The sequence below is a fragment of the Somniosus microcephalus genome, chromosome 17 (genome assembly GCF_052327205.1).
Source record: "Somniosus microcephalus isolate GS21.2 chromosome 17, FLI_Smic_1.0, whole genome shotgun sequence".
NCBI lineage: Eukaryota > Metazoa > Chordata > Chondrichthyes > Squaliformes > Somniosidae > Somniosus > Somniosus microcephalus.
The window spans coordinates 73,476,217-73,503,068 of record NC_141003.1 but is presented as its reverse complement, the minus strand read 5'-3'; the positions used below and the strand labels follow the sequence as shown (position 1 = coordinate 73,503,068).

At 55.3% G+C, this 26,852-nt stretch overlaps 1 protein-coding gene across 6 annotated transcripts in view; it reads right to left on the bottom strand.

The window, feature by feature from the left end:
* The window catches only part of plxna4 (plexin A4), a 691,435-nt gene that overhangs the window by 228,624 nt on the left and 435,959 nt on the right, over positions 1 to 26,852 (bottom strand). For all 6 annotated transcript variants that reach the window (XM_086010677.1, XM_086010680.1, XM_086010678.1 and 3 more), the window contains exon 6: positions 817 to 940. In XM_086010677.1, the coding sequence (XP_085866803.1) occupies positions 817 to 940 (124 nt within the window). The remainder of the gene's footprint in view (positions 1 to 816; positions 941 to 26,852) is intronic.

The following is a 26,852-nucleotide window of genomic DNA, read 5'->3' as shown; positions in this document are numbered from 1 at the left end:
GGGGAGGTGAAGGAGGATGAGGTGAAGGAGGAGGAAGAGGTGGGGGAAGTAGAGGTGGAGTTGAAGGAGGTTGAGGAAGTTGTGGAGGGAAAGTAGAGGAGGAGGAGGAGGAGGAGGAAGAGGTGGAAGTAGAGGTGGAGGATGTGGTGGAGTTGAAGGAGGTTGAGGAAGTTGTGGAGGGAAAGTGGAGGAGGAGGAAGAGGTGGGGGAAGTAGAGGCGGAGGATGTGGTGGAGTTGAAGGAGGTTGAGGAAGTTGTGGAGGGGAAGTGGAGGAGGAGGAGCAGCTCCCATCTGCTCTCAGGTGTATGTAAAATATGCCACGGCACTATTCGAAGAAGAGCAGGGAGTTCTTCCTGGTGTCCTGGCCAATGTTTATCCCTCAACCAACACCCAACACAGATTATCCGGTCATTATCACATTGCTGTTTGTGGGAGCTTGCTGTGCGTAAATTTGGCTGCCGTGTTTCCTACATTGTAACAGTGATTACACTTCAAAAGTACTTCATTGGCTGTAAACTGCTTTGGGACGTCCTAAGATCTAGGAAGGCACTGTAGAAATGCAAGTCTTTCTTTGTACTTGTATTTCCTCATACCAGGCAGCATCCTAGTGAGTCTGCACTGTAACCACTCAAAAACGACAATATCCTTCCTATAGTGTGGTGCCCATTCCTGTTCTTAAATAGCAGCAAACTCCTCCCAACCCCACCATACTTTTAAGAAACATTTTTTTGTAGGAAAACAAGGAAGGAAGAATATTAAAGAAAGTAACACCTTACTGTCTCCCTCTTGAATGGCAATGGGGACAGGGCACTCACCAGCACACTGTACTGGGACACAGAGATGTTGCTCGGGTTGACGCTGAGTCTGACACACTGCTTGATGTCGGAGGCAAATCTTCGGAGTTCGGTGGAACGCTTGCACTTATCTTTCCTCGTGCACCTGAAACAAAAAGAGGCCCAATGTGAGATAAAGGGAATTGAGCCAGGGAAACCAGCAGATCCTGGGCCTCAGCCCACGTCCATCCTGAGTTAGGAGAACTAAAATTGGTCTCAGGGCCCTGGATTATAGAGGGCGAAACAATTAGGTAGGATTCATGGTCCTAATTCCTATATAGTAACAACCCCACCTTCAGCTTTGCTGGAAAGTCAACCTGTGAAAATTGGTCTATTGGACTTGGTTATGAGGAAGAACAGAAAGATCTTCCCTTATATAGCGCCTTTATCAAGTCCCTCAACAACAACCACAGTAACATACATTTATATAGCGCCTTTAACGTAGTAAAAAATCCCAAAGCGCATCACAGGAGTGTTATCAAACAAAATGTGACACTGAGACACATAAGGAGATATTAGGACAAATGACGGATTATATCCAGGAGCAACTTCTTTACCTAGAGAGTGGTTAGAATGTAGAACTTGCTACCACAGGTTAAGGCGAATAGCATAGCTGCCTTTAAGGGGATGCTAGATAAATACACGAGGGAGAAAGGAATATAAGGATATGCTGATAGGGTGAGATGAAGTAGAGTGGGAGGAGGCTCGTGTGGAGCATTTGGACCGAATGGCCTGTTTCTGTGCTGTAAATTCAATGTCCTTCTATGTGATGACCAAAAGCTTGGCCAAAGAGGTAGGTTTAAGGAGAAACTTAAAGAAATAAAGAGGCGGCGAGGTTTAGGGAAGGAATTCCAGAGCTTACGGTCGAGGCAGCTGAAGACGCGGCCGCCAACGGTGGAGCGATGGAAATTGGGGATGCGCAAGAGGCCAGAATTGGAGGAGTGCAGAGATCTCGGGGCGGGGGGTTGCAGGGCTGGAGATAGGGAGAAGTGAGGCCATGGAGGGATTTGAAAACAAGGCTGAGAATTTTAAAAGCAAGGCATTGCCAGACCAGGGGCTAACATAGGTCAGCGAGCACAGGGCTTCAAATACATTGAATTAATAGAAGTAACTGTTTCGTGTGGTCTGCTAACACTCAGGAGGGGGCAGATTTACAAATGCCTCAGAGCAGAGCCTTGCTGGTAGGCCAAATGGATTGGGAGAATCAGGGTGCGCCACCCAGGGTCTGCCACGTACTGTTTGCCAAATCGACTCCGCAATGTCTAGGCTCACACGTGCAAAGTGGCCGCTCAAGCGAGGAAATGGTGGTGTCCATGGAACTGTACCCCAATGGAGGGACAGTGGGTGAAGACCAATGGGGGGACAGTGGGCGGAGACCAATGGAGGGACAGTGGGCAGAGACCAATGGGGGGCAGTGGGCGGAGACCAATGGACAGTGGGCGGAGACCAATGGGGGGACACTGGGCGGAGACCAATGGGGGGACAGTGGGCGGAGACCAATGGGGGGGCAGTGGGCAGAGACCAATGGGGGGGCAGTGGGCGGAGACCAATGGGGGGGCAGTGGGCGGAGACCAATGGGGGGGCAGTGGGCGGAGACCAATGGGGGGGCAGTGGGCGGAGACCAATGGGGGGGCAGTGGGCGGAGACCAATGGAGGGACAGTGGGCGGAGACCAATGGGGGGGCAGTGGGCGGAGACCAATGGGGGGGCAGTGGGCGGAGACCAATGGAGGGACAGTGGGCGGAGACCAATGGGGGACACTGGACGGAGACCAATGGGGGACACTGGGCGGAGACCAATGGGGGGGACAGTGGGCGAAGACCAATGGGGGGACAGTGGGCGGAGACCAATGGGGGGACAGTGGGCGGAGACCAATGGGGGGGCAGCGGGCGGAGACCAATGGGGGGGCAGTGGGCGGAGACCAATGGGGGGGCAGTGGGCGGAGACCAATGGGGGGGACAGTGGGCGAAGACCAATGGGGGGACAGTGGGCGGAGACCAATGGGGGGCAGTGGGCGGAGACCAATGGGGGGCAGTGGGCGGAGACCAATGGGGGGACAGTGGGCGAAGACCAATGGGGGGACAGTGGGCGGAGACCAATGGGGGGACAGTGGGCGGAGACCAATGGGGGGACAGTGGGCGGAGACCAATGGGGGGACAGTGGGCGGAGACCAATGGGGGGACAGTGGGCGGAGACCAATGGGGGGACAGTGGGCGGAGACCAATGGAGGGACAGTGGGCGAAGACCAATGGAGGGACAGTGGGCGAAGACCAATGGGGGGGACAGTGGGCAAAGACCAATGGAGGGACAGTGGGCGGAGACCAATGGGGGGGACAGTGGGCGGAGACCAATGGACAGTGGGCAGAGACCAATGGGGTGACACTGGGCGGAGACCAATGGGGGGCAGTGGGCGGAGACCAATGGAGGGACAGTGGGCGAAGACCAATGGAGGGACAGTGGGCAAAGACCAATGGGGGGACAGTGGGCAAAGACCAATGGGGGGACAGTGGGCAGAGACCAATGGGGGGGACAGTGGGCGGAGACCAATGGGGGGGCAGTGGGCGGAGACCAATGGACAGCGGGCGGAGACCAATGGGGGGACACTGGGTGGAGACCAATGGGGTGGCAGTGGGCGGAGACCAATGGGGGGGCAGTGGGCGGAGTCCAATGGGGGGGCAGTGGGCAGAGTCCAATGGGGGGGCAGTGGGCGGAGTCCAATGGGGGGGCAGTGGGCGGAGTCCAATGGGGGGACAGTGGGCGGAGACCAATGGAGGGACAGTGGGCGGAGACCAATGGAGGGACAGTGGGCGGAGACCAATGGAGAGACAGTGGGCGGAGACCAATGGAGAGACAGTGGGCAGAGACCAATGGAGGGACAGTGGGCGGAGACCAATGGGGGGACAGTGGGCGGAGACCAATGGGGGGACAGTGGGCGGAGACCAATGGGGGGACAGTGGGCGGAGACCAATGGGGGGACAGTGGGCGGAGACCAATGGGGGGACAGTGGGCGGAGACCAATGGGGGGACAGTGGGCGGAGACCAATGGGGGGACAGTGGGCGGAGACCAATGGGGGGGGACAGTGGGCGGAGACCAATGGGGGACAGTGGGCGGAGACCAACGGGGGGAAAGTGGGCGGAGACCAACGGGGGGACAGTGGGCGGAGACCAACGGGGGGACAGTGGGCGGCGACCAACGGGGGGACAGTGGGCGGAGACCAACGGGGGGACAGTGGGCAGAGACCAATGGGGGGACAGTGGGCGGAGACCAATGGGGGGACAGTGGGCGGAGACCAATGGGGGGACAGTGGGCGGAGACCAATGGGGGGACAGTGGGCGGAGACCAATGGGGGGACAGTGGGCGGAGACCAATGGGGGGACAGTGGGCGGAGACCAATGGGGGGACAGTGGGCGGAGACCAATGGGGGGACAGTGGGCGGAGACCAATGGGGTGACAGTGGGCGGAGACCAATGGGGGGACAGTGGGCGGAGACCAATGGTGTGACAGTGGGCGGAGACCAATGGGGGGACAGTGGGCGGAGTCCAATGGGGGGACAGTGGGCGGAGACCAATGGGGGGGCAGTGGGCGGAGTCCAATGGGGGGACAGCGGGCGGAGACCAATGGGGGGACAGCGGGCGGAGACCAATGAGGGGACAGCGGGCAGAGACCAATGGACAGTGGGCGGAGACCAATGGGGGGACAGTGGGCGGAGACCAATGGGGGGACAGTGGGCGGAGACCAATGGGGGGACAGTGGGCGGAGACCAATAGGGGGGACAGTGGGCGGAGACCAATGGGGGGACAGTGGGCGGAGTCCAATGGGGGGACAGTGGGCGGAGACCAATGGGGGGGACAGTGTGCAGAGTCCAATGGGGGGACAGTGGGCGGAGACCAGTGGGGGAACAGTGGGCGGAGTCCAATGGGGGTCCGTGTGCGGAGTCCAATGGGGGGACAGTGGGCGGAGACCAATGGACAGTGGGCGGTGACCAATGGGGGGACAGTGGGCGGAGTCCAATGGGGGGACAGTGGGCGGAGACCAATGGGGGGACAGTGGGCGGAGTCCAATGGGGGGACAGTGGGCGGAGACCAATGGGGGGCAGTGGGCGGAGTCCAATGGGGGGACAGTGGGCGGAGACCAATGGAGGGACAGTGGGCAGAGACCAATGGACAGTGGGCGGAGACCAATGGGGGGACAGTGGGCGGAGTCCAATGGGAGGACAGTGGGCGGAGACCAATGGGAGGACAGTGGGCGGAGACCAATGGGGGGACAGTGGGCGGAGACCAATGGGGGGGACAGTGGGCGGAGACCAATGGGGGACAGTGGGCGGAGACCAATGGGGGGACAGTGGGCGGAGACCAATGGGGGGACAGTGGGCGGAGACCAATGGGGGGGACAGTGCGCGGAGACCAATGGGGGGACAGTGGGCGGAGTCCAATGGGGGGGACAGTGGGCGGAGTCCAATGGGGGGACAGTGGGCGGAGTCCAATGGGGGACAGTGGGTGGAGTCCAATGGGGGACAATGGGCGGTGTCCAATGGGGGGGCAGTGGGCGGAGACCAATGGGGGGACAGTGGGCGGAGACCAATGGGGGGGCAGTGGGCGGAGTCCAATGGGGGGACAGCGGGCGGAGACCAATGGGGGGACAGCGGGCGGAGACCAATGAGGGGACAGCGGGCAGAGACCAATGGACAGTGGGCGGAGACCAATGGGGGGGACAGTGGGCGGAGACCAATGGGGGGACAGTGGGCGGAGTCCAATGGGGGGACAGTGGGCGGAGACCAATAGGGGGGACAGTGGGCGGAGACCAATGGGGGGGACAGTGGGCGGAGTCCAATGGGGGGACAGTGGGCAGAGACCAATGGGGGGGACAGTGTGCGGAGTCCAATGGGGGGACAGTGGGCGGAGACCAATGGGGGAACAGTGGGCGGAGTCCAATGGGGGTCCGTGTGCGGAGTCCAATGGGGGGACAGTGGGCGGAGACCAATGGACAGTGGGCGGGGACCAATGGACAGTGGGCGGAGACCAATGGGGGGACAGTGGGCGGAGTCCAATGGGGGGACAGTGGGCGGAGTCCAATGGGGGGAGAGTGGGCGGAGTCCAATGGGGGGACAGTGGGCGGAGTCCAATGGGGGGACAGTGGGCGGAGTCCAATGGGGGGACAGTGGGCGGAGACCAATGGGGGGCAGTGGGCGGAGTCCAATGGGGGGACAGCGGGCGGAGACCAATGGACAGTGGGCGGAGACCAATGGGGGGCAGTGGGCGGAGTCCAATGGGGGGACAGCGGGCGGAGACCAATGGACAGTGGGCGGAGACCAATGGGGGGACAGTGGGCGGAGTCCAATGGAGGGACAGTGGGCACAGACCAATGGACAGTGGGCGGAGACCAATGGGGGGACAGTGGGCGGAGTCCAATGGGGGGACAGTGGGCGGAGACCAATAGGGGGGACAGTGGGCGGAGACCAAAGGGGGGACAGTGGGCGGAGTCCAATGGGGGGACAGTGGGCAGAGACCAATGGGGGGGACAGTGTGCGGAGTCCAATGGGGGGACAGTGGGCGGAGACCAATGGGGGAACAGTGGGCGGAGTCCAATGGGGGTCCGTGTGCGGAGTCCAATGGGGGGACAGTGGGCGGAGACCAATGGACAGTGGGCGGGGACCAATGGACAGTGGGCGGAGACCAATGGGGGGACAGTGGGCGGAGTCCAATGGGGGGACAGTGGGCGGAGTCCAATGGGGGGACAGTGGGCGGAGTCCAATGGGGGGACAGTGGGCGGAGTCCAATGGGGGGACAGTGGGCGGAGACCAATGGGGGGCAGTGGGCGGAGTCCAATGGGGGGACAGCGGGCGGAGACCAATGGACAGTGGGCGGAGACCAATGGGGGGACAGTGGGCGGAGTCCAATGGAGGGACAGTGGGCAAGAACCAATGGGGGGACAGTGGACGGAGTCCAATGGGAGGACAGTGGGCGGAGACCAATGGGAGGACAGTGGGCGGAGACCAATGGGGGGACAGTGGGCGGAGACCAATGGGGGGACAGTGGGCGGAGACCAATGGGGGGGACAGTGGGCGGAGACCAATGGGGGGGACAGTGGGCGGAGACCAATGGGGGGACAGTGGGCGGAGACCAATGGGGGGACAGTGGGCGGAGACCAATGGGGGGACAGTGGGCGGAGACCAATGGGGGGACAGTGGGCGGAGACCAATGGGGGGACAGTGGGCGGAGACCAATGGGGGGACAGTGGGCGGAGACCAATGGGGGGACAGTGGGCGGAGACCAATGGGGGGACAGTGGGCGGAGACCAATGGGGGGACAGTGGGCGGAGTCCAATGGGGGGACAGTGGGCGGAGACCAATGGGGGGACAGTGGGCGGAGACCAATGGGGGGACAGTGGGCGGAGACCAATGGGGGGACAGTGGGCGGAGACCAATGGGGGGACAGTGGGCGCAGACCAATGGGGGGACAGTGGGCGGAGACCAATGGGGGGACAGTTGGCGCAGACCAATGGGGGGACAGTGGGCGGAGACCAATGGGGGGAAAGTGGGCGGAGACCAATGGGGGGACAGTGGGCGGAGACCAATGGGGGGACAGTGGGCGGAGACCAATGGGGGGACAGTGTGCGGAGTCCAATGGGGGGACAGTGGGCGGAGACCAATGGGGGAACAGTGGGCGGAGTCCAATGGGGGTCCGTGTGCGGAGTCCAATGGGGGGACAGTGGGCGGAGACCAATGGACAGTGGGCGGGGACCAATGGACAGTGGGCGGAGACCAATGGGGGGACAGTGGGCGGAGTCCAATGGGGGGACAGTGGGCGGAGTCCAATGGGGGGAGAGTGGGCGGAGTCCAATGGGGGGACAGTGGGCGGAGTCCAATGGGGGGACAGTGGGCGGAGTCCAATGGGGGGACAGTGGGCGGAGACCAATGGGGGGCAGTGGGCGGAGTCCAATGGGGGGACAGCGGGCGGAGACCAATGGACAGTGGGCGGAGACCAATGGGGGGCAGTGGGCGGAGTCCAATGGGGGGACAGCGGGCGGAGACCAATGGACAGTGGGCGGAGACCAATGGGGGGACAGTGGGCGGAGTCCAATGGAGGGACAGTGGGCAAGAACCAATGGGGGGACAGTGGGCGGAGTCCAATGGGAGGACAGTGGGCGGAGACCAATGGGAGGACAGTGGGCGGAGACCAATGGGGGGACAGTGGGCGGAGACCAATGGGGGGACAGTGGGCGGAGACCAATGGGGGGACAGTGGGCGGAGACCAATGGGGGGACAGTGGGCGGAGACCAATGGGGGGACAGTGGGCGGAGACCAATGGGGGGGACAGTGGGCGGAGACCAATGGGGGGGACAGTGGGCGGAGAGCAATGGGGGGACAGTGGGCGGAGACCAATGGGGGGACAGTGGGCGGAGACCAATGGGGGGACAGTGGGCGGAGACCAATGGGGGGACAGTGGGCGGAGACCTTTGGGGGGACAGTGGGCGGAGACCAATGGGGGGACAGTGGGCGGAGACCAATGGGGGGACAGTGGGCGGAGACCAATGGGGGGACAGTGGGCGGAGACCAATGGGGGGACAGTGGGCGGAGTCCAATGGGGGGACAGTGGGCGGAGACCAATGGGGGGACAGTGGGCGGAGACCAATGGGGGGACAGTGGGCGGAGACCAATGGGGGGACAGTGGGCGGAGACCAATGGGGGGACAGTGGGCGCAGACCAATGGGGGGACAGTGGGCGGAGACCAATGGGGGGACAGTTGGCGCAGACCAATGGGGGGACAGTGGGCGGAGACCAATGGGGGGAAAGTGGGCGGAGACCAATGGGGGGACAGTGGGCGGAGACCAATGGGGGGACAGTGTGCGGAGTCCAATGGGGGGACAGTGGGCGGAGACCAATGGGGGAACAGTGGGCAGAGTCCAATGGGGGGACAGTGGGCGGAGTCCAATGGAGGGACAGTGGGCACAGACCAATGGACAGTGGGCGGAGACCAATGGGGGGACAGTGGGCGGAGTCCAATGGGGGGACAGTGGGCGGAGACCAATAGGGGGGACAGTGGGCGGAGACCAAAGGGGGGACAGTGGGCGGAGCCCAATGGGGGGACAGTGGGCAGAGACCAATGGGGGGGACAGTGTGCGGAGTCCAATGGGGGGACAGTGGGCGGAGACCAATGGGGGAACAGTGGGCGGAGTCCAATGGGGGTCCGTGTGCGGAGTCCAATGGGGGGACAGTGGGCGGAGACCAATGGACAGTGGGCGGGGACCAATGGACAGTGGGCGGAGACCAATGGGGGGACAGTGGGCGGAGTCCAATGGGGGGACAGTGGGCGGAGTCCAATGGGGGGACAGTGGGCGGAGTCCAATGGGGGGACAGTGGGCGGAGTCCAATGGGGGGACAGTGGGCGGAGACCAATGGGGGGCAGTGGGCGGAGTCCAATGGGGGGACAGCGGGCGGAGACCAATGGACAGTGGGCGGAGACCAATGGGGGGACAGTGGGCGGAGTCCAATGGAGGGACAGTGGGCAAGAACCAATGGGGGGACAGTGGGCGGAGTCCAATGGGAGGACAGTGGGCGGAGACCAATGGGAGGACAGTGGGCGGAGACCAATGGGGGGACAGTGGGCGGAGACCAATGGGGGGACAGTGGGCGGAGTCCAATGGGGGGACAGTGGGCGGAGTCCAATGGGGGGACAGTGGGCGGAGTCCAATGGGGGGAAAGTGGGCGGAGTCCAATGGGGGGACAGTGGGCGGAGTCCAATGGGGGGACAGTGGGCGGAGACCAATGGGGGGCAGTGGGCGGAGTCCAATGGGGGGACAGCGGGCGGAGACCAATGGACAGTGGGCGGAGACCAATGGGGGGACAGTGGGCGGAGTCCAATGGAGGGACAGTGGGCAAGAACCAATGGGGGGACAGTGGGCGGAGACCAATGGGGAGCAGTGGGCGGAGTCCAATGGGGGGACAGCGGGCGGAGACCAATGGACAGTGGGCGGAGACCAATGGGGGGACAGTGGGCGGAGTCCAATGGAGGGACAGTGGGCAAGAACCAATGGGGGGACAGTGGGCGGAGACCAATGGGAGGACAGTGGGCGGAGACCAATGGGGGGACAGTGGGCGGAGACCAATGGGGGGACAGTGGGCGGAGACCAATGGGGGGACAGTGGGCGGAGACCAATGGGGGGGACAGTGGGCGGAGACCAATGGGGGGGACAGTGGGCGGAGACCAATGGGGGGACAGTGGGCGGAGACCAATGGGGGGACAGTGGGCGGAGACCAATGGGGGGACAGTGGGCGGAGACCAATGGGGGGACAGTGGGCGGAGACCAATGGGGGGACAGTGGGCGGAGATCAATGGGGGGACAGTGGGCGGAGACCAATGGGGGGACAGTGGGCGGAGACCAATGGGGGGACAGTGGGCGGAGACCAATGGGGGGACAGTGGGCGGAGTCCAATGGGGGGACAGTGGGCGGAGACCAATGGGGGGACAGTGGGCGGAGACCAATGGGGGGACAGTGGGCGGAGACCAATGGGGGGACAGTGGGCGGAGACCAATGGGGGGACAGTGGGCGCAGACCAATGGGGGGACAGTGGGCGGAGACCAATGGGGGGACAGTTGGCGCAGACCAATGGGGGGACAGTGGGCGGAGACCAATGGGGGGACAGTGGGCGGAGACCAATGGGGGGAAAGTGGGCGGAGACCAATGGGGGGACAGTGGGCGGAGACCAATGGGGGGACAGTGTGCGGAGTCCAATGGGGGGACAGTGGGCGGAGACCAATGGGGGAACAGTGGGCGGAGTCCAATGGGGGTCCGTGTGCGGAGTCCAATGGGGGGACAGTGGGCGGAGACCAATGGACAGTGGGCGGGGACCAATGGACAGTGGGCGGAGACCAATGGGGGGACAGTGGGCGGAGTCCAATGGGGGGACAGTGGGCGGAGTCCAATGGGGGGAGAGTGGGCGGAGTCCAATGGGGGGACAGTGGGCGGAGTCCAATGGGGGGACAGTGGGCGGAGTCCAATGGGGGGACAGTGGGCGGAGACCAATGGGGGGCAGTGGGCGGAGACCAATGGGGGGCAGTGGGCGGAGTCCAATGGGGGGACAGCGGGCGGAGACCAATGGACAGTGGGCGGAGACCAATGGGGGGCAGTGGGCGGAGTCCAATGGGGGGACAGCGGGCGGAGACCAATGGACAGTGGGCGGAGACCAATGGGGGGACAGTGGGCGGAGTCCAATGGAGGGACAGTGGGCACAGACCAATGGACAGTGGGCGGAGACCAATGGGGGGACAGTGGGCGGAGTCCAATGGGGGGACAGTGGGCGGAGACCAATAGGGGGGACAGTGGGCGGAGACCAAAGGGGGGACAGTGGGCGGAGTCCAATGGGGGGACAGTGGGCAGAGACCAATGGGGGGGACAGTGTGCGGAGTCCAATGGGGGGACAGTGGGCGGAGGCCAATGGGGGAACAGTGGGCGGAGTCCAATGGGGGTCCGTGTGCGGAGTCCAATGGGGGGACAGTGGGCGGAGACCAATGGACAGTGGGCGGGGACCAATGGACAGTGGGCGGAGACCAATGGGGGGACAGTGGGCGGAGTCCAATGGGGGGACAGTGGGTGGAGTCCAATGGGGGGACAGTGGGCGGAGTCCAATGGGGGGACAGTGGGCGGAGTCCAATGGGGGGACAGTGGGCGGAGTCCAATGGGGGGACAGTGGGCGGAGACCAATGGGGGGCAGTGGGCGGAGTCCAATGGGGGGCCAGCGGGCGGAGACCAATGGACAGTGGGCGGAGACCAATGGGGGGACAGTGGGCGGAGTCCAATGGAGGGACAGTGGGCAGAGACCAATGGGGGGACAGTGGGCGGAGTCCAATGGGAGGACAGTGGGCGGAGACCAATGGGAGGACAGTGGGCGGAGACCAATGGGGGGACAGTGGGCGGAGACCAATGGGGGGACAGTGGGCGGAGACCAATGGGGGGGACAGTGGGCGGAGACCAATGGGGGGGACAGTGGGCGGAGACCAATGGGGGGACAGTGGGCGGAGACCAATGGGGGGACAGTGGGCGGAGACCAATGGGGGGACAGTGGGCGGAGACCAATGGGGGGACAGTGGGCGGAGACCAATGGGGGGACAGTGGGCGGAGACCAATGGGGGGACAGTGGGCGGAGACCAATGGGGGGACAGTGGGCGGAGACCAATGGGGGGACAGTGGGCGGAGACCAATGGGGGGACAGTGGGCGGAGTCCAATGGGGGGACAGTGGGCGGAGACCAATGGGGGGACAGTGGGCGGAGACCAATGGGGGGACAGTGGGCGGAGACCAATGGGGGGACAGTGGGCGGAGACCAATGGGGGGACAGTGGGCGCAGACCAATGGGGGGACAGTGGGCGGAGACCAATGGGGGGACAGTTGGCGCAGACCAATGGGGGGACAGTGGGCGGAGACCAATGGGGGGAAAGTGGGCGGAGACCAATGGGGGGACAGTGGGCGGAGACCAATGGGGGGGCAGTGGGCGGAGTCCAATGGGGGGACAGCGGGCAGAGACCAATGGGGGGACAGCGGGCGGAGACCAATGGGGGGACAGTGGGCGGAGTCCAATGGGGGGACAGTGGGCGGAGACCAATGGGGGGACAGTGGGCGGAGACCAATGGGGGGACAGTGGGCGGAGACCAATGGGGGGACAGTGGGCGGAGTCCAATGGGGGGACAGTGGGCGGAGACCAATGGACAGTGGGCGGAGTCCAATGGGGGGACAGTGGGCGGAGACCAATGGACAGCGGGCGGAGACCAATGGGGGGACAGTGGGCGGAGACCAATGGACAGTGGGCGGAGACCAATGGGGGGGCAGTGGGCGGAGACCAATGGACAGTGGGCAGAGACCAATAAACACCGTGTCAAATTATACACAAGTGACTTCCCCAAGACGAGGACACGATCATCTTTGATCATCGATTATACAACCAGAGTCGAGCGGTGCCCGCCGGTTGCGGAAGGCATCAGGCGTACAGGTGAACACCGCGTCATCTCTCTCGAACGTCACCTTGTCGTACACAAGGCCACGAAAGAGAAGCACGAAGACGGAGCTACTGGGGCCCAGTGGCAATAAAGGTTCTTTATATGGCACAGGTTTATAACTTAACAAATCTCAAGCTGGATCTGAGGTTGAAAGCAGCTTGACTTTTCCAACAGGGAGCAGTGGATATGTGGGGCAATGTCCCAGCAAAAGCAGTTTGAGGGGGTGGGGGGAAGATGAGACAATTAATTCTTTAAAAAGGATGTGGATAATATCCGATTGGGAATGAGTTGGTGGTTATAGGGATAGGGAGAATCTGAGATGACAAATAATCCACGAGACACAATAGTTACTGTGTTGCTGGAGAAGGGGGAAGGGAATTTTTATCTAGAATCTGCAGCACAGCAACAGGCTATTCGGCCCATCTGGTCCATGCCGGTGTTTATGCTCCACACGAGCTTTCGCCCACCTTACTTCATCTCACCCGATCAGCGTATCCTTCTGCTCTTTTCTCCCTCACGTACTTATTTAGCTTCCCCTTAAATGCAGCTCTGCTCTTCGCCTCAACTACTCCTTGTGGTAGCGAGTTCCACATTCTCTGGGAAAAGAAGTTTCTCCTGAGTTCTTCACTGGATTTATTAGTGACTATCTTGTATTTATGGCCCCTGGTTTTGGATTCCACCACAAGTGGAAACATCTTCTCTACGTCTACCCTTATCAAACTCTTCAGAACTTTGAAGACCTCTATTAGGTCACCCCTCAGCCTTCTCTTTTCTAAAGGAAAGATGTCCCAGCCTGTTATAACAGCTTATTTCTGGTATCATCCTTGTAAAAATGTCATTATATAAGGTGACTATTTTTCTTTGCATGCAAGTTAAATTCGCCATGGTTATAGGAAAGAGATTAGCATACGAATTGAATTACAGCTTTATTACAAACATCATTCTTAATGTACTCAATAATGGATTCTGGGGCCAACTGTGTTGTATACCATTAAAGTGCCTCCCTTAACATCAGTTGTAACCTTAATGTTGACTATACAGAGTGATCTGTGCCGTGCTGTTGCTGACTTTGATAAAACCATAAGCTTTCCTACCCTTGGGACAACACTGACAGGCCACAAAAAGTCCAACAAATAAACACAGCCTCTTTCCGTTTCAGCAACGTTGCCTTTTAATTACTTCTCGCTGTTGGCCTGGCCTTGGGAAGTCGAGCATGACCCCACCCATCGCCGTGTAAAGAGCTGCAAGGACTTACAAGCAGCAGTGTTCATCGGCAAAAGTTACATATGGTCGCCTTAAGGTGCAGTGCCCGCCGTGGCTCAGTGGGGTAGCGCTCTCGCCTCTGAGTCAGAAGGTTGTGGGTTCAAGTCCCGCTCCAGAGACTTGAGCACAAAAATCTAGACTGACACTCCAGTACAGTACTAAAGGAGTGCTGCACCGTCAGAGGTGCCGTCTTTCAGATGAGACATTAAACCAAGGCCCCGTCTGCCCTCTCAGGTGGACGTAAAAGATCCCACGGCACTATTTCGAACAAGAGCAGGGGAGTTCTCCCCGGTGTCCTGAACAATATTTAGCCCTCAATCAACAAAACAAAAACAGATTATCTGGTCATTTTCACATTGCTGTTTGTGGGAGCTTGCTGTGCGCAAATTGGCTGCCGCGTATCCCATATTACAACAGTGACTACACTTCAAAGGTACCTCATTGGCTGTAAAGCACTTTGAGACGTCCGGTGGTCGTGAAAGGCGCTATACAAATGCAAATCCTTCTTCGTCTTCTGCTGCTGCCTGACCTTCTGCTAAAATATGCATCACAACTTTATGAGGCATCATAGTCATTCGAAGAAGGGCAGGGGAGTTCTCTTGGTGTCCTGGGCCCAACATTTATCCCTCAACCAACATCACTAAAACAGATTATCTGGTCATTATCTCATTGCTGTTTGTGGGAGACTGTCGCATTTCCTACATTACAACAGTGACTACGCTTCAAAGGTACCTCATTGGCTGTAAAGCGCTTTGGGACATCCTGAGGTCATGAAAGGCAGGAGAAATGGGGAAACTATTGAAACATAAAAATTGCCTAACAATATCCTTATGTTCTGAAATTCTTCCCTCCCGGAAACAAAATGCTCCAAACACCTCCAGATTTCTAGTAAGTAACTCTGCCATGCTGGTCAGGAAGATCCCAGCTACAACCCCCAATCCGCATTGGCTTAGCTGATCTCAGCCACGCCGGTGCAACAGCAAGCCTCAACATCCTGGGATCGGGAGGGGGGAAAAAAATCGACCCGCGTTCCGATCCTGACCGTCTCCGGTGACCCCTGCAGATGAACATTATGATCACTACACGGTCGAATAGCGCGCCGTCAATCACCGCGTGACGGGCACCTGTGCTCACAAAGCGCTACACGAGCAAGGAGTTAATGCCTTCAGAAGAAGAATGGAGAAATTTGAGCGGGGATGGGAGAGGAGGAACACACAAAACGTTCCCATTGTCCCAGTGGCTCAAAACCAGAGGGACCCATCGTACAGGCGTCGGCACTTGAAGAAAAGGATTCGGAGGCTTAGATTTCTCCAGAGTGCAGTAAAAAGTACATTTGTATCACCATTAGCCTATCTCCACAATACAATCAGGGAGACAAAAAACCCTTTTAAGTGAAACTACTTTCCCATTATCACTGCATGAGGGAATCTAATCTTGATTGAACACAGGGCCCACGTACTGTGTATGAGCCTTTTATTCTCCGCACTGCCTATCAGATCCACCTCATTGGCTCTTGTTGCGTCTGGTTGCAACCCAAGGAGTTGGATCCAGGCTGACGGGACACTCCCATCCTGTTGGGGGGAAGGTGCTCCACCAACTTAACCCTTACACAAGACCCAAGAGATTATTTTTCACCCTTTCTTCCTTCCGTTGCAAATGCTGACTCTAGCTGCGGGGTGACAGTTCCACGGGCACTGATGGCCCGTCCGATACCTCAGCTGAGGGACCGTTTCTCATAAGAAAGAAAGAAAGAACTTGCATTTCTATAGCGCCTTTCACGACCTCAGGACGTCCCAAAGCGCTTTACAGCCAATGAAGTAATTTTGAAGTGTAGTCACTGTTGTAATGTAGGGAAACGCTTGGAGACTGAGATCAATAAGATGTTTGTTAGGCAAGGTTATCAAGGGATATGGAGCAAAGCTGGGTAAATGGAGTTGAGGATCAGATCAGCCATGAATGGTGGGGCAGGTTTCGAATGGCCCACTCTTGTTCCTGTGTTGCAGCTTGCAAGCCAACAAGAGAGTACACCTTTAAAACATATAGGCCTAGAAATTTGGTGGCGCCCCAAAAAGCTCGCCTGAGCGCTGGAATTACCGCTCCAGACGGAGCCGTTTGCGCCAGCGCGATATTCAGTTTCAGCGCCCCAAACGGAAGCAGGGCGCTGCTCGAGGCGCCCCACATCCCTCTTGGGGCGCTGAAACTGAATATCGCAGCACAACGTGCCGCAGCGCCACACGCTGCGGCACGGCGCGCTGCAGTACTGCAGGCCTTCCTCCCCTTTTTAAAGGGGAGGGGCCTGCACCAGCGCGATCAGAGATCGCGAGTGCCGGCAAAAGAGCCCAGCACTGATGAGAGGTGCCGGGCTCTTGGGGCACAGCCGGCACTGCCCGGGGGGGGGAGCTCAGGAGGCCGGGGACGGCAGCGCGAGGAGGTGCTGGCAGGCGGCCAGCAAAAAAAATGGTCGCCCCGCACGTCCCCTTTAATTAGCGCCACTACCGCCGCAGTTTGGCCCCCCTGAACCGGTCGCAGATTGCGACCAGCGTTACAGCAGGGGGCGTGACCCAATATCGCAATCGGGACGGTAGCGGGGCGCTGCGCACACCGATGATGTCATCAGTGGCAGCGCAGCGCTACAGGCTAACGCCGCCATTAGCGCCTCGCTAAATTTCGCGGGGGTCGTGGCCAGTGGCGCTAAAGCCACTAAGTGCCCTCTTTGGGCGCTAACTGGTGGCGCAGCCCACCGAATTTCTAGGCCATAGTGTCCACATCTTGCTTGCAATCCTCGTGTCCACACTGGCCCAAACTACCTTGCCACCAAAAATATGATTCCTTCCCCCTCTGCTGGGTGGAGGGTGGCAGTAATGAGCGAATATTAATAACGCTCATTACAATAAATTTCCATTAATTCATGTTGGCATGGCAGGATTAGAATTGAGTGCTGCTGATCAAATCGCCTCGCTCAGCATGAGAATATTAACGCAGCAACTTCGCCCCTGATTGCTGGCTGTTTGAAAGGGCCAGGCGAGAGAGAAAGCGAGAGAGAGAAAGCGAAAGGTAAAACGAAAAAAGAGAGAATGAAAAAAGGCCTGAAGAAAAAAAAAGTGAAAGATAAAGGATCAGAAAGGGAAGGAGGCAGAGCAAAAAGAAAGGGAAAGGAAGGAGGAGGAAGAGTGAGAGAGAAAATAATAAAGCTTTAAAAAGAATTCCCTGATGACTGTCTGTGCATGTGGAGATTTACCAGAACGGTACCGGGGAATGAGGGATTTCAGTTACCTGGAGAGACTAGAGAAGCTGGGATTGTTCTCCTCAGAGCGGAGATGGTTCAGGGGAGATTTGATAGAGGTGCTCAAAATCATGAGGGGTTTTGATAGATTAGATAGGGAGATACTGTTTCCACTGGCAGGAGGGTCGGTGACCAGAGGACGCAGATTTAAGATAATTGGCAAAAGGGCCAGAGGGGCGATGGGGAGAATTTGCATAATTGGATAACTGGTGCAAAATCCGGGGGTGGAGGGGGGGGGGTGGGGGGATGAGAAGATGTTCTTTTACTCGACTAATTGTTGTGGTCTGGAATGCACTGCCTGAAAGGGTGGTGGAAGCAGATTCAACAGTAATTTTCGGAAGGGATTTGGATAAATACTTGATAAGGAAAGATTTGCAGGGCTATTGGGGAAAGAGCAGAGGGAGTGGGACTAATTGGGGAGCTCTTTCAAAGAGCCGGCACAGGCACGATGGGCCGAATGGCCTCCTTCTGTGCTGTATGTTTCAATGATGACTGTTTGCGCCTGTGTGCAGTTGTGTTAAAATCTTCATAAAAGTGCATTTTTCATTTCTGTGGTGAAAGTGGCAGCAGAAATCCTTCACCTGCTCCTCCTGAGGAGTCCTTCTGTCCTCGGCCTGCTCTACCACCGGATCTCTCTTAATCCCACCTTTTAAAGTAAGCGAGCTACTTTAACAGCACCAGGGCTGCAGTCCAAATCATCAGAGGCGCTTCCCAAAAAGTGATTCCAAAAAGGAAAAGAAAACAAATCACGAGAGTGGGACAGGAAACTAAAGCTCAGTTCTGAGCATTTCCCAGGGCCCCTGGCTAAGCACAGATACAGATCTCTGCCCATCGCCAGCCTGTCCATCAACATCCTTGCAAAATGAGCCCATCCATCAGAGTCAGCCTGTCGGGCAAGTTTTCATGAAGTTTCATCGAGCAGTTCAATCACCTGTCTTCTGTGCAGATACCCTAACTTCCCGTTCCAGCAGACTGCCTCCTGAGGCTCCCTTTTCCATGGATCGTGGCAAATGAACAGGATTCCAGAAAGATCTGAATTTTCCACTGTCGAAGTAACAGCCACAATATGCAAGGGTTTGAACAGCGTCAGTGGCAGAAGCTGCTGTCGCAATCAGTGTCAGCTGACTTGTAGATTGACAGATAGAACTTGCATTTCTATAGCGCCTTTCACGCCCACCGGACGTCTCAGAGCGCTTTACAGCCAATGAAGTACTTTTTGAAGTGGAGTCACTGTTGTAATGTAGGAAATGCGGCAGCCATTTTGCGCACAGCAAGCTCCCACAAACAGCAATGTGATAATGACCAGATAATCTGCTTTAGTGATGTTGGTTGAGGGATTAAATATTGGCCCAGGACACCAGGGAGAACCCCCCTGGTCCTTCTTCGAAATAGTGCCATGGAGATCTTTTACGTTCACCTGAGAGGGCAGACGGGACCTTGGATTAACATCTCATCTGAAAGACGGCACCTCCGACAGTGCAGCGCTGCCACAGCACTGCACTGGAGTGTCGGCCTAGATTTTGTCTCGAGACTACGTACCTGCAGACATGAATCAAGTGCAGTACGAGTCCAATATATTCCCACTAGGTACTTGGGGCCGTGAAGCAAAAGGATATCAAGTATTGATGAAATCAGGCAAATATTGGCAAGTCACCACTACATCTCAGCAGGATGTGCACATTAACTATTTTATAGACAGTGATGGAAGTGAATGAGAGCTGTTATTTATTGACAGGTTAGATTAGTGCGGAATCAATATTAACATAAATGGCTTCCTGTCACAGCACAATCAAACCTGAGGGACACATGCTTTCTCACATTAGAAGCAATTTGTTGTTGCGGCGAGGTTTTAAGAGGGCTTCTATACTGACTCTACCAATGCTGACCTCCTATCCCCCGACCCCCCTTATTGCATCTCCCCTGCTGCTGGTCTCTGTGATCCCAGCTGACTGGGAATGCGGAGACCCGAGCTCTGTGCACGACCGAGGCCCAACGATGCAAGGGCCTCTGCTTCAATTGGAAGAACTTTCATCGAGCAGCTACTGGTGCGGGCTCACAAAACCGGCTCCGCATGCCCGAAGTAGAGCCAGTGACTCCGACGGCAAGGGTGGGTCTGTGCCGCTGTTCAACCAGCACAGGTCAGGCGGTTTATATTGCTGGCCGTGTGCCAATGGGGAGAGGCCCAAGCGTTTGCTGTCAGCTGCCATCCAGCTCTGTAACAGCGCCGTCCTATCAGCTCCCGAGGGGAGGGAGCAACGTTCCCCCCATAGGTTCTCGGGCGCGCATCAATCGGGAAGTCCCGCACAGGCCACTCACAAGCTCTGCCACTGGAAGGTACCGTGCATGCGCGGCCCGGGTCCGCACACGGAAAAAAAATTAGAGGGACCATTGGTAGGGAGTCTCCTGGGATATAGTTCCATGATTTAGCTCCATGCGTGAACATTCAATAACCATTATGGTCTCCGTCTCTCCCGTGGTCTCTCTCTCTTTATATACTGTAAATAACAACAGAAAATGCTGGAAAAACTCAGCAGGCCAGGCAGCATCCGTGGAGAGAGAAACAGAGTCAACGTTGACTCTGTTTCTCTCTCCACGGATGCTGCCTGGCCTGCTGAGTTTCTCCAGCGTTTTCTGTTGTTATTTTGGATTTCCAGCATACGCAGTATTTTGCTATTATACATATATATACTGTGTTTGTTTTGTCTTGTGGTTTCTCTGTTTTGATGTGTGTCTTCCATTTGGTCTCCTCCTAGCTCCCTGTGTCGTTTGTGGTCTCTATCTCTCTTCAAGCCCCAATCCCGTCCTCACTAACTATCCTCACACATAGCAATGTGGAAGTGGTCAGGACTGGGATAGACTACGGCCATCCATCTGGCCGGGCCCAGTGTCCAAGAACGATCAGATCCTACGATACCACTTGTACCATTCTCTAATTACTTTCCAGTTACTTCTCCAACGCTCCCCTGAATTACAATCTCTCGCTTGTGTGGAAGTGTAAATGAAATGGCCAACAATCTAGCTAGCAAAATGGCTTCGCAAATGGCTTCGCATAGGAATGAATTGCCCAAAGTAATAATTGATGTTTTTAGTTTCTAAAAAGGAGCAAAAGAGGAATTCAGCTTTGCTAAGAGCAAAGAAAACAGAAGTGGCAGTTTGTCTAATCAGTAAAGGGAAGAGGAATATTTGCCTTTTCACCTGTAGTTTAGTGTTGCAGAGCAATACTAAGTCAAAAGGACTCAACTGCCAGACAGAAAAATGAATCACTGCAGGATATGGTTGGCTGGCTATTGTACGGCATCCAATCGCTATATGGCATCTCAGAAAAGCATATGCTGCGGTGAGACAAGGTAGGAGCTTGTGGTCCAGGTGGTTAGACTGGTAGGGATAAGAAGCGGAATTGAAAGAATAGGCTTTGTTTAATAATAGTTGTTTTGTTAAGAAATTAGTGTTGCTGAACCAATGGTGTAATGACCACGTGATTATCTGGAGCTTGTTTACTCCAATGTATAAATATGAGCCTCTTGTAAACGTTCGTTGGAGGTGCGATATCAATATCCTTGATTGTATTGCTCTCCCCTTGTGACAAGTAAAAATACAAGTGTTGTTTGCCAGCTACCGTGTGTCTGAGTCTTACTCGAACTTCGACACTTGATACAATCATCCCCCACAGTGTCCCTTGGCAGTCCAACAGTGGGGTGGGGATGGGGGGGTCAGCAGACAGCAGGAGCTCTGGCTGAATCTTCCCCTTCCCAGGCCACGGGTGCCAAGGCCAATTGTAGCACAGGCTGGTGATTGAGCCTGGGCCTTACTTGACTGTATACCTCAGTATCGCACTGTCACCCACTAAGCCATTGATTTCCATAGTTACATTGCATCCTGGTTGCCAACTATGGGATGTCAGCCATAAAAATATATACTCCAATTTATTTCTTAAAAGATGAAGATTTACAAATCCCTTCATGGAGACTAAGGTTTTCTAAATCAGATTTTATTAGATTCAGTTGAGCAAATCCTTTCTTTATTTACTGACCTATTTACAAATCCGGAGTATTAAATCTCTAAATCTTACTGTTCAATCATTCCTCGCATAATCTCAATTCGTTAGATCAAATCTCTCCCACTGAGCACCTGTTCTATTCTTTGAAGTCTGGATCTGTCGAGTCTGCAGTCGCTGCTAAACGCATTAGATCTTCAGGAAGAAAAGTATTCAACTTAAAGATTGGAGTTTGGGAAGTTCTGCCATTAATGTTGATTCGGTGACTCTTTGGGGGAAAAATTCAGTATCACCCCGCTTGGGGCGCCATTATCGGCCGTGCGCAAAGTTTAGCGCCTGGCACTAATTATCGCCTCCGACAGCAAACTTGGCTTTTATCGCCCCTGGAGGTGATTGGAGCGCGAAATCAGGCGCTTCACACCTGTCTTAAGGCGCAAAGGCCGAGGAGCGAGGCGCTACCTCAGAGCGCTGGCGAAGCTCATGTGATGTCAGTCAGCAATGGAACACAGACACACTGGCGCCGGCCAGTTCTTAAAGGGGAGTTCTGACAAAAGGTCATCGACCTGAAACGTTAACTCTGTTTCTCTCTTCACAGATGCTGCTTGACCTGCTGAGTTTCTCCAGCATTTTCTGTTTTTACCTTAAAGGGGAGGGTTGATCTTGCTCTCCATCCACATCCTGCTCATTGCAGTCTTGAATCTCGGCCTGGAGAGACCTGTACATCAAATCTGCTGGAAAGAACAATGGAGAGACCCAGGGAAAGAGCTCAGAGTGCAGCCCCCACAGTCTCTTCTAAATCAATACAAGGAAGGGCAAATCAAAATGAACCTGCAAAGTGCTGCTCAGCACCCAAAACTCCTTCACACAGTGTTGAATCTCTCCAGAAGACTCTCTCTCTCTCTCTCAGGATGAGTGGTGCAAAAATGTCACCAACAAAAAAAGGCAGGAAGCGGTCGCCTTTAAATAACGCTCCCCCAGTCCCTTCCTAACTGCAAAACACTCCCCTCAACCTGTCGTTGCTAGCGGCAGGCGGTAAGGCTGGGGGCGCCACTCAATATCCGGTCCGGGGCGCTACGCACTTGACTGACGTCACGATCTGCCGGCGCAGGAAATCGTGACGGTAGCGTTTAGCGCCGCCGCAAAATGTTGAGTTAATTTCGCGAGCGGCGCAAACATCGCCGTGCCCGGGCGCTAGTTGCTTTGCGCCCCATTAGCGCCCTCTTAAGGCACTAATGGGAGGCGCAAACAACTGAATTTTTCCCCCTTTGTGCCAAGGTTCAGCTCTACAGGTATCTGGCCATATGTACCCAATCCTCACTTTAATCACATTACACCTAGTGGAAGACTTCATGAATTTACTGGGTGCTGTTAATGAAGGACAAAACAGTGGATGGGAATTCCCTTGGAGCTGCTCCCGCTCCGCCGATGTAACTTTGGCGAAAGTGTGGCAGAAACCTCATTTACTCACTTCGAGGATATTTCCGGACAATATCTAAAGGAAGTTTGGAAAAGGGGGGAAGAGAGGGAGAGAGAGAGAGAGAGAGAGAAATTGACATAACGCCAGAACTTACTGTGGCCAAGATTAGTGAGCGGATGTTTAACATAGTCACATGACATTTCTCTTTGTCCATTATTTCCACGCAGATGTTAACCAATTTGCTTTGAACAGGCTAACACCTGTAGCAGACAGAGAAATGTCACACAAATGCCTCAAACACTCAACCAATAATCTCAGTAAAATTAATTTCCAGACTAGACAGAGAGGTCACACGAGTAACAGAGAGAGAGACTACAAGGTAGAGAGCAAGAGAGGCTGAGAAAGAGAAGCCGAGACACACATATAGACACAGAGAATCCACAAAACAGAGAGGCTTAGAAAAAGCGAGTGAGATAACGAGAGAGACGTAGAGTGAAAGACCACCAGAGAGCTAGAGATCGAGAAAGAGATAGAGACCAAGAGAGAGAGACATATTGATGAAAGATGCACTTCAATTTTGAAATTTACACACAGGCCAAGAGTGAAATATGGAGAGAATGCACGAGAGTGGGAAACATCAGGAGAAACATTCTCCCCGTGTTTGCGTGGGTTTCCTCCGGGTGCTCCGGTTTCCTCCCACAGTCCAAAGATGTGCGGGTTAGGTTGATTGGCTGTGATAAATTGACCCTTAGTGTTAGGGGGATTAAATACGTTGGTTTACGGGGATAGGGTGGGATATGTGTTGGCGTAGGGGTTACGGGGATCGGGTGGGATGTGTGTCGGTGCAGGCTCGATGGGCCGAAATGGCCTCTGTCTGCATTGTGGGGTTTCTGTGATTCTGTGATTCTGTGAAAGACATAGAGACATAGGAAGAGAGAGAAGAAAATGAGCAATAAAGCAGGCTGTGAGAGAGATAGAATCCGAAACAATCAAAGAAGAGGAGAAACAGAGAGCAAGAGAGACTCGGTGATTGAGAAAGAGGTGCCGGTATCTAAACAAGTTCTGTTTGTTGCTATGATTTGATTAAACACTTAAGGGCACAATTAAGTAAACTTCAAAATTAAAGTTCATATTTCATAAATATGAGAATAAACTCATGATTTATTCATTTGGAATCCTAACAAATGTGAGGTATGAATCAGGAATTACTGAATATAATAAAGTCAGAGTTTAGGGAAAGTGAATATTACAAATGAGTCAACCTGGAGACTAATATAATTTACTGAATTAATATTAATGTTAGAATTAATTTTTGTTCTCATATTATATGTACATGCATATATATTTATCATCATAAACAGATGCTGTTTTTTTGTATCTTCACGCTCTTCCCTAGGAGAATACTGTGAAGTAGTGGAAGGCTTGGCAGACTGATTAACACTGTGAACTCTGAGCGCTCCTTCCATGGCCCAAACCATCTGTACACCACATTGGGGAGGGGGGGTGATAGTCCTATACGGCGGGAGGGTATAATGGGCCCACCCACACCCACTGGACGCGAGTATCCCGCAGGGCGCCAACCCAGAATTCCAAGCCGGAGCGCCAGCATCCGCTGGTCGGGAACTGCCTGGAGCGGGGATTCAAACCCTGCACCTTCTGACTCGGAGGCGGGAGTGCTACCCCTTGGCCAAAGGCCTCACTCCAATCGGAAATAGTTGAGAAAAATCAGCAATTCACACTCATCCCATCTCAGAGAAACATCTCGAGCAATTCTCGAGCAATGAATTTGCCTCATTACTTTGAGGTGCAGCGACCGTTGTGACGAAGGCAAACACTCCCCCCAAACAGCAAGGAGGCGACTGACCAGTCAAGGTCAAGCTGTGTTTGGGGGTGTTGGTTGAGGGAGGGAGGAATGTTGCGAATTCCCTGTTTTGTGAGCGGTGGCCTGAATCGCACCATCCGCCGGATCAGGCAGACGGCGCCTTCGGATAAGGTGACATCAGGAGGAAGGAAAGAATCACAATTGAAGACTTACGTAATGCAGATGATGGGATGGAGAATTTGAAGTTAAAAAGATCTGGTTTAATAAGTGACTTTGTGAATAATGATTAAATGCACCACGGTTTAAAGCTCTAAGATGTAAAATGGTAATGATTTGTAAATAGAAGACCAAAATGATTTGCAAATTCATCTCCAACCAAATCTGATTTAAAACGGATCTTGTGCTGGGATTTGTTAAAGTTCATGCCGTTGTAGCTGTTGAAAAGCTGATAATTTGCGTTTAATAATCCCTTCGCTCATGGTAACCATGTCGAAGGGATTGATTTAAAGGGGCATTAACATGGCACTGTGGAGCAATCAACCTGTTCTCTCTTTCCTTCCTGTCCTCAAGGTCTTACCTCATGCTGAAACCATGGTTACATGGACACCAGCAAAGCTCTACTGCCTCACTTCTTCACCTGCGCACTGACAGAAGGAGTGTCAGCAGGCTACATGTCGGTGGGGTTAGGAGGGGCATCGCAGGTCCTGTCCACACCCAAGGCCCACACGCACGGGTATGGAGTCACTGGATAGCGAGTGGGTGTAGGGACGGGGGCGGATTCTTTTATCTCCTTTACCCTATCCCAGGAGGCCAATTGCGGCATCCTTCCCCGCCACCCAGGCTGAGATCGGCCGTGGCTCAGTGGGTGGCGCTCTCGTCTTTGAGTCAGAAGGTTATGGGTTCAAGCCCCGCAGGGACCTGAGCTCATAATCCAGGCTGACACTCCAGTGCAGTGCTGAGGGAGTGCTGCACTGTCGGAGGTGTTGTCTTTTGGAAGAAGCGTTAAATAGAGGCCCTGTCTGCCCTCTCAGGTCGACGTAAAAGATCCCGCAGCACTATTTCAAATAAGAGCAGGGGAGTTCTCCCTGGTGTCCTGGCCAATATTTATCCCTCCACCAACATTCATTAAACATATTGTCTGGTCATTTATCTCATTCTTGTTTGTGGGAAAATTGGCTGCCAGGGTTCTTATATTACAACAGTGACTACACTTTAAAAGTACTTCATTGGCAGTGACGTACTTTCAGATGTCCAGAGGTTGTGAAAGGTGCTGTATAAATGTGTATAAAAGTTTTTCTTTCTTTCTTCACTCATTGTTCTGGGCATAGTCTTTACAATTTGGGCATGATTAGCCGAGGAACCATGTGCAACTTTCAGCATGACTACGTAGCATGTAAGTTGCAAAGAATGTTCATTTAACGTGAAGACTATTATTTTGTAACTTTCCTGTGCTGACCCAGGTACGGAATTTTACTGCTGGTTACACTCTCCAATCCGAGGAACCCAACGTTATAGCAACAAGCATTTCCAGCTGAGCTTTCGCCAAGTAACGATCCTGCCACTCAGCTAGGGTCGCCAATTCTGGTTGGACCGAATTTATCACGTGACCGCCCGCCCCCAATGCTCCCACCATGAACCACCCGACACGTCAATCCTGGGGGGGCAATCGGTCAACAATGGCGGCCGCTATACCCACAATCCTCCCCGCTCCAGAAACATCTCTATGCATCGTGCGGTTTTACCAGAGCGCGCATGCGCCAGGGGCCCCGTTGTGGCCCTAGTGTTTGTTCAGAGTCCGGCCAGAGCAGAACAGGAGGAGGAAAAGTCTCTCTGATTCCCCCCGGATTGCTCGCAGAAGTGTCCGGGATTATTAACCTTCAATTCCCAGAGTCTCCAAGACAATCTGGGAAGGTTGGCAACTGTACACTCAGCCCCAATGTCAAAAGCCCATCCCTTTCCCGGACCCATGTGACATTTTCCATTTCCCAATCCTGCCCTGTTGTGGCCTCTCTAAGTCAGTTTGCCGATTAGTGCTGAATTAGAGGCGGCTTTGTGCTTTAACCCCCATTCACACTAGGAATGTAATTGGAAGTGCTTCAAAATCACTTCACCTATAACACTTACTGTGAGCAGACACAGGAGACTTTCGACATGAACCAACTTGGGAGAAAAAAAGTTTGCCAAACACTCCTATAGACCTGTATGTACGACATAATGAAAAAACTTAACTGATCTGGTGTCGAGTTATTG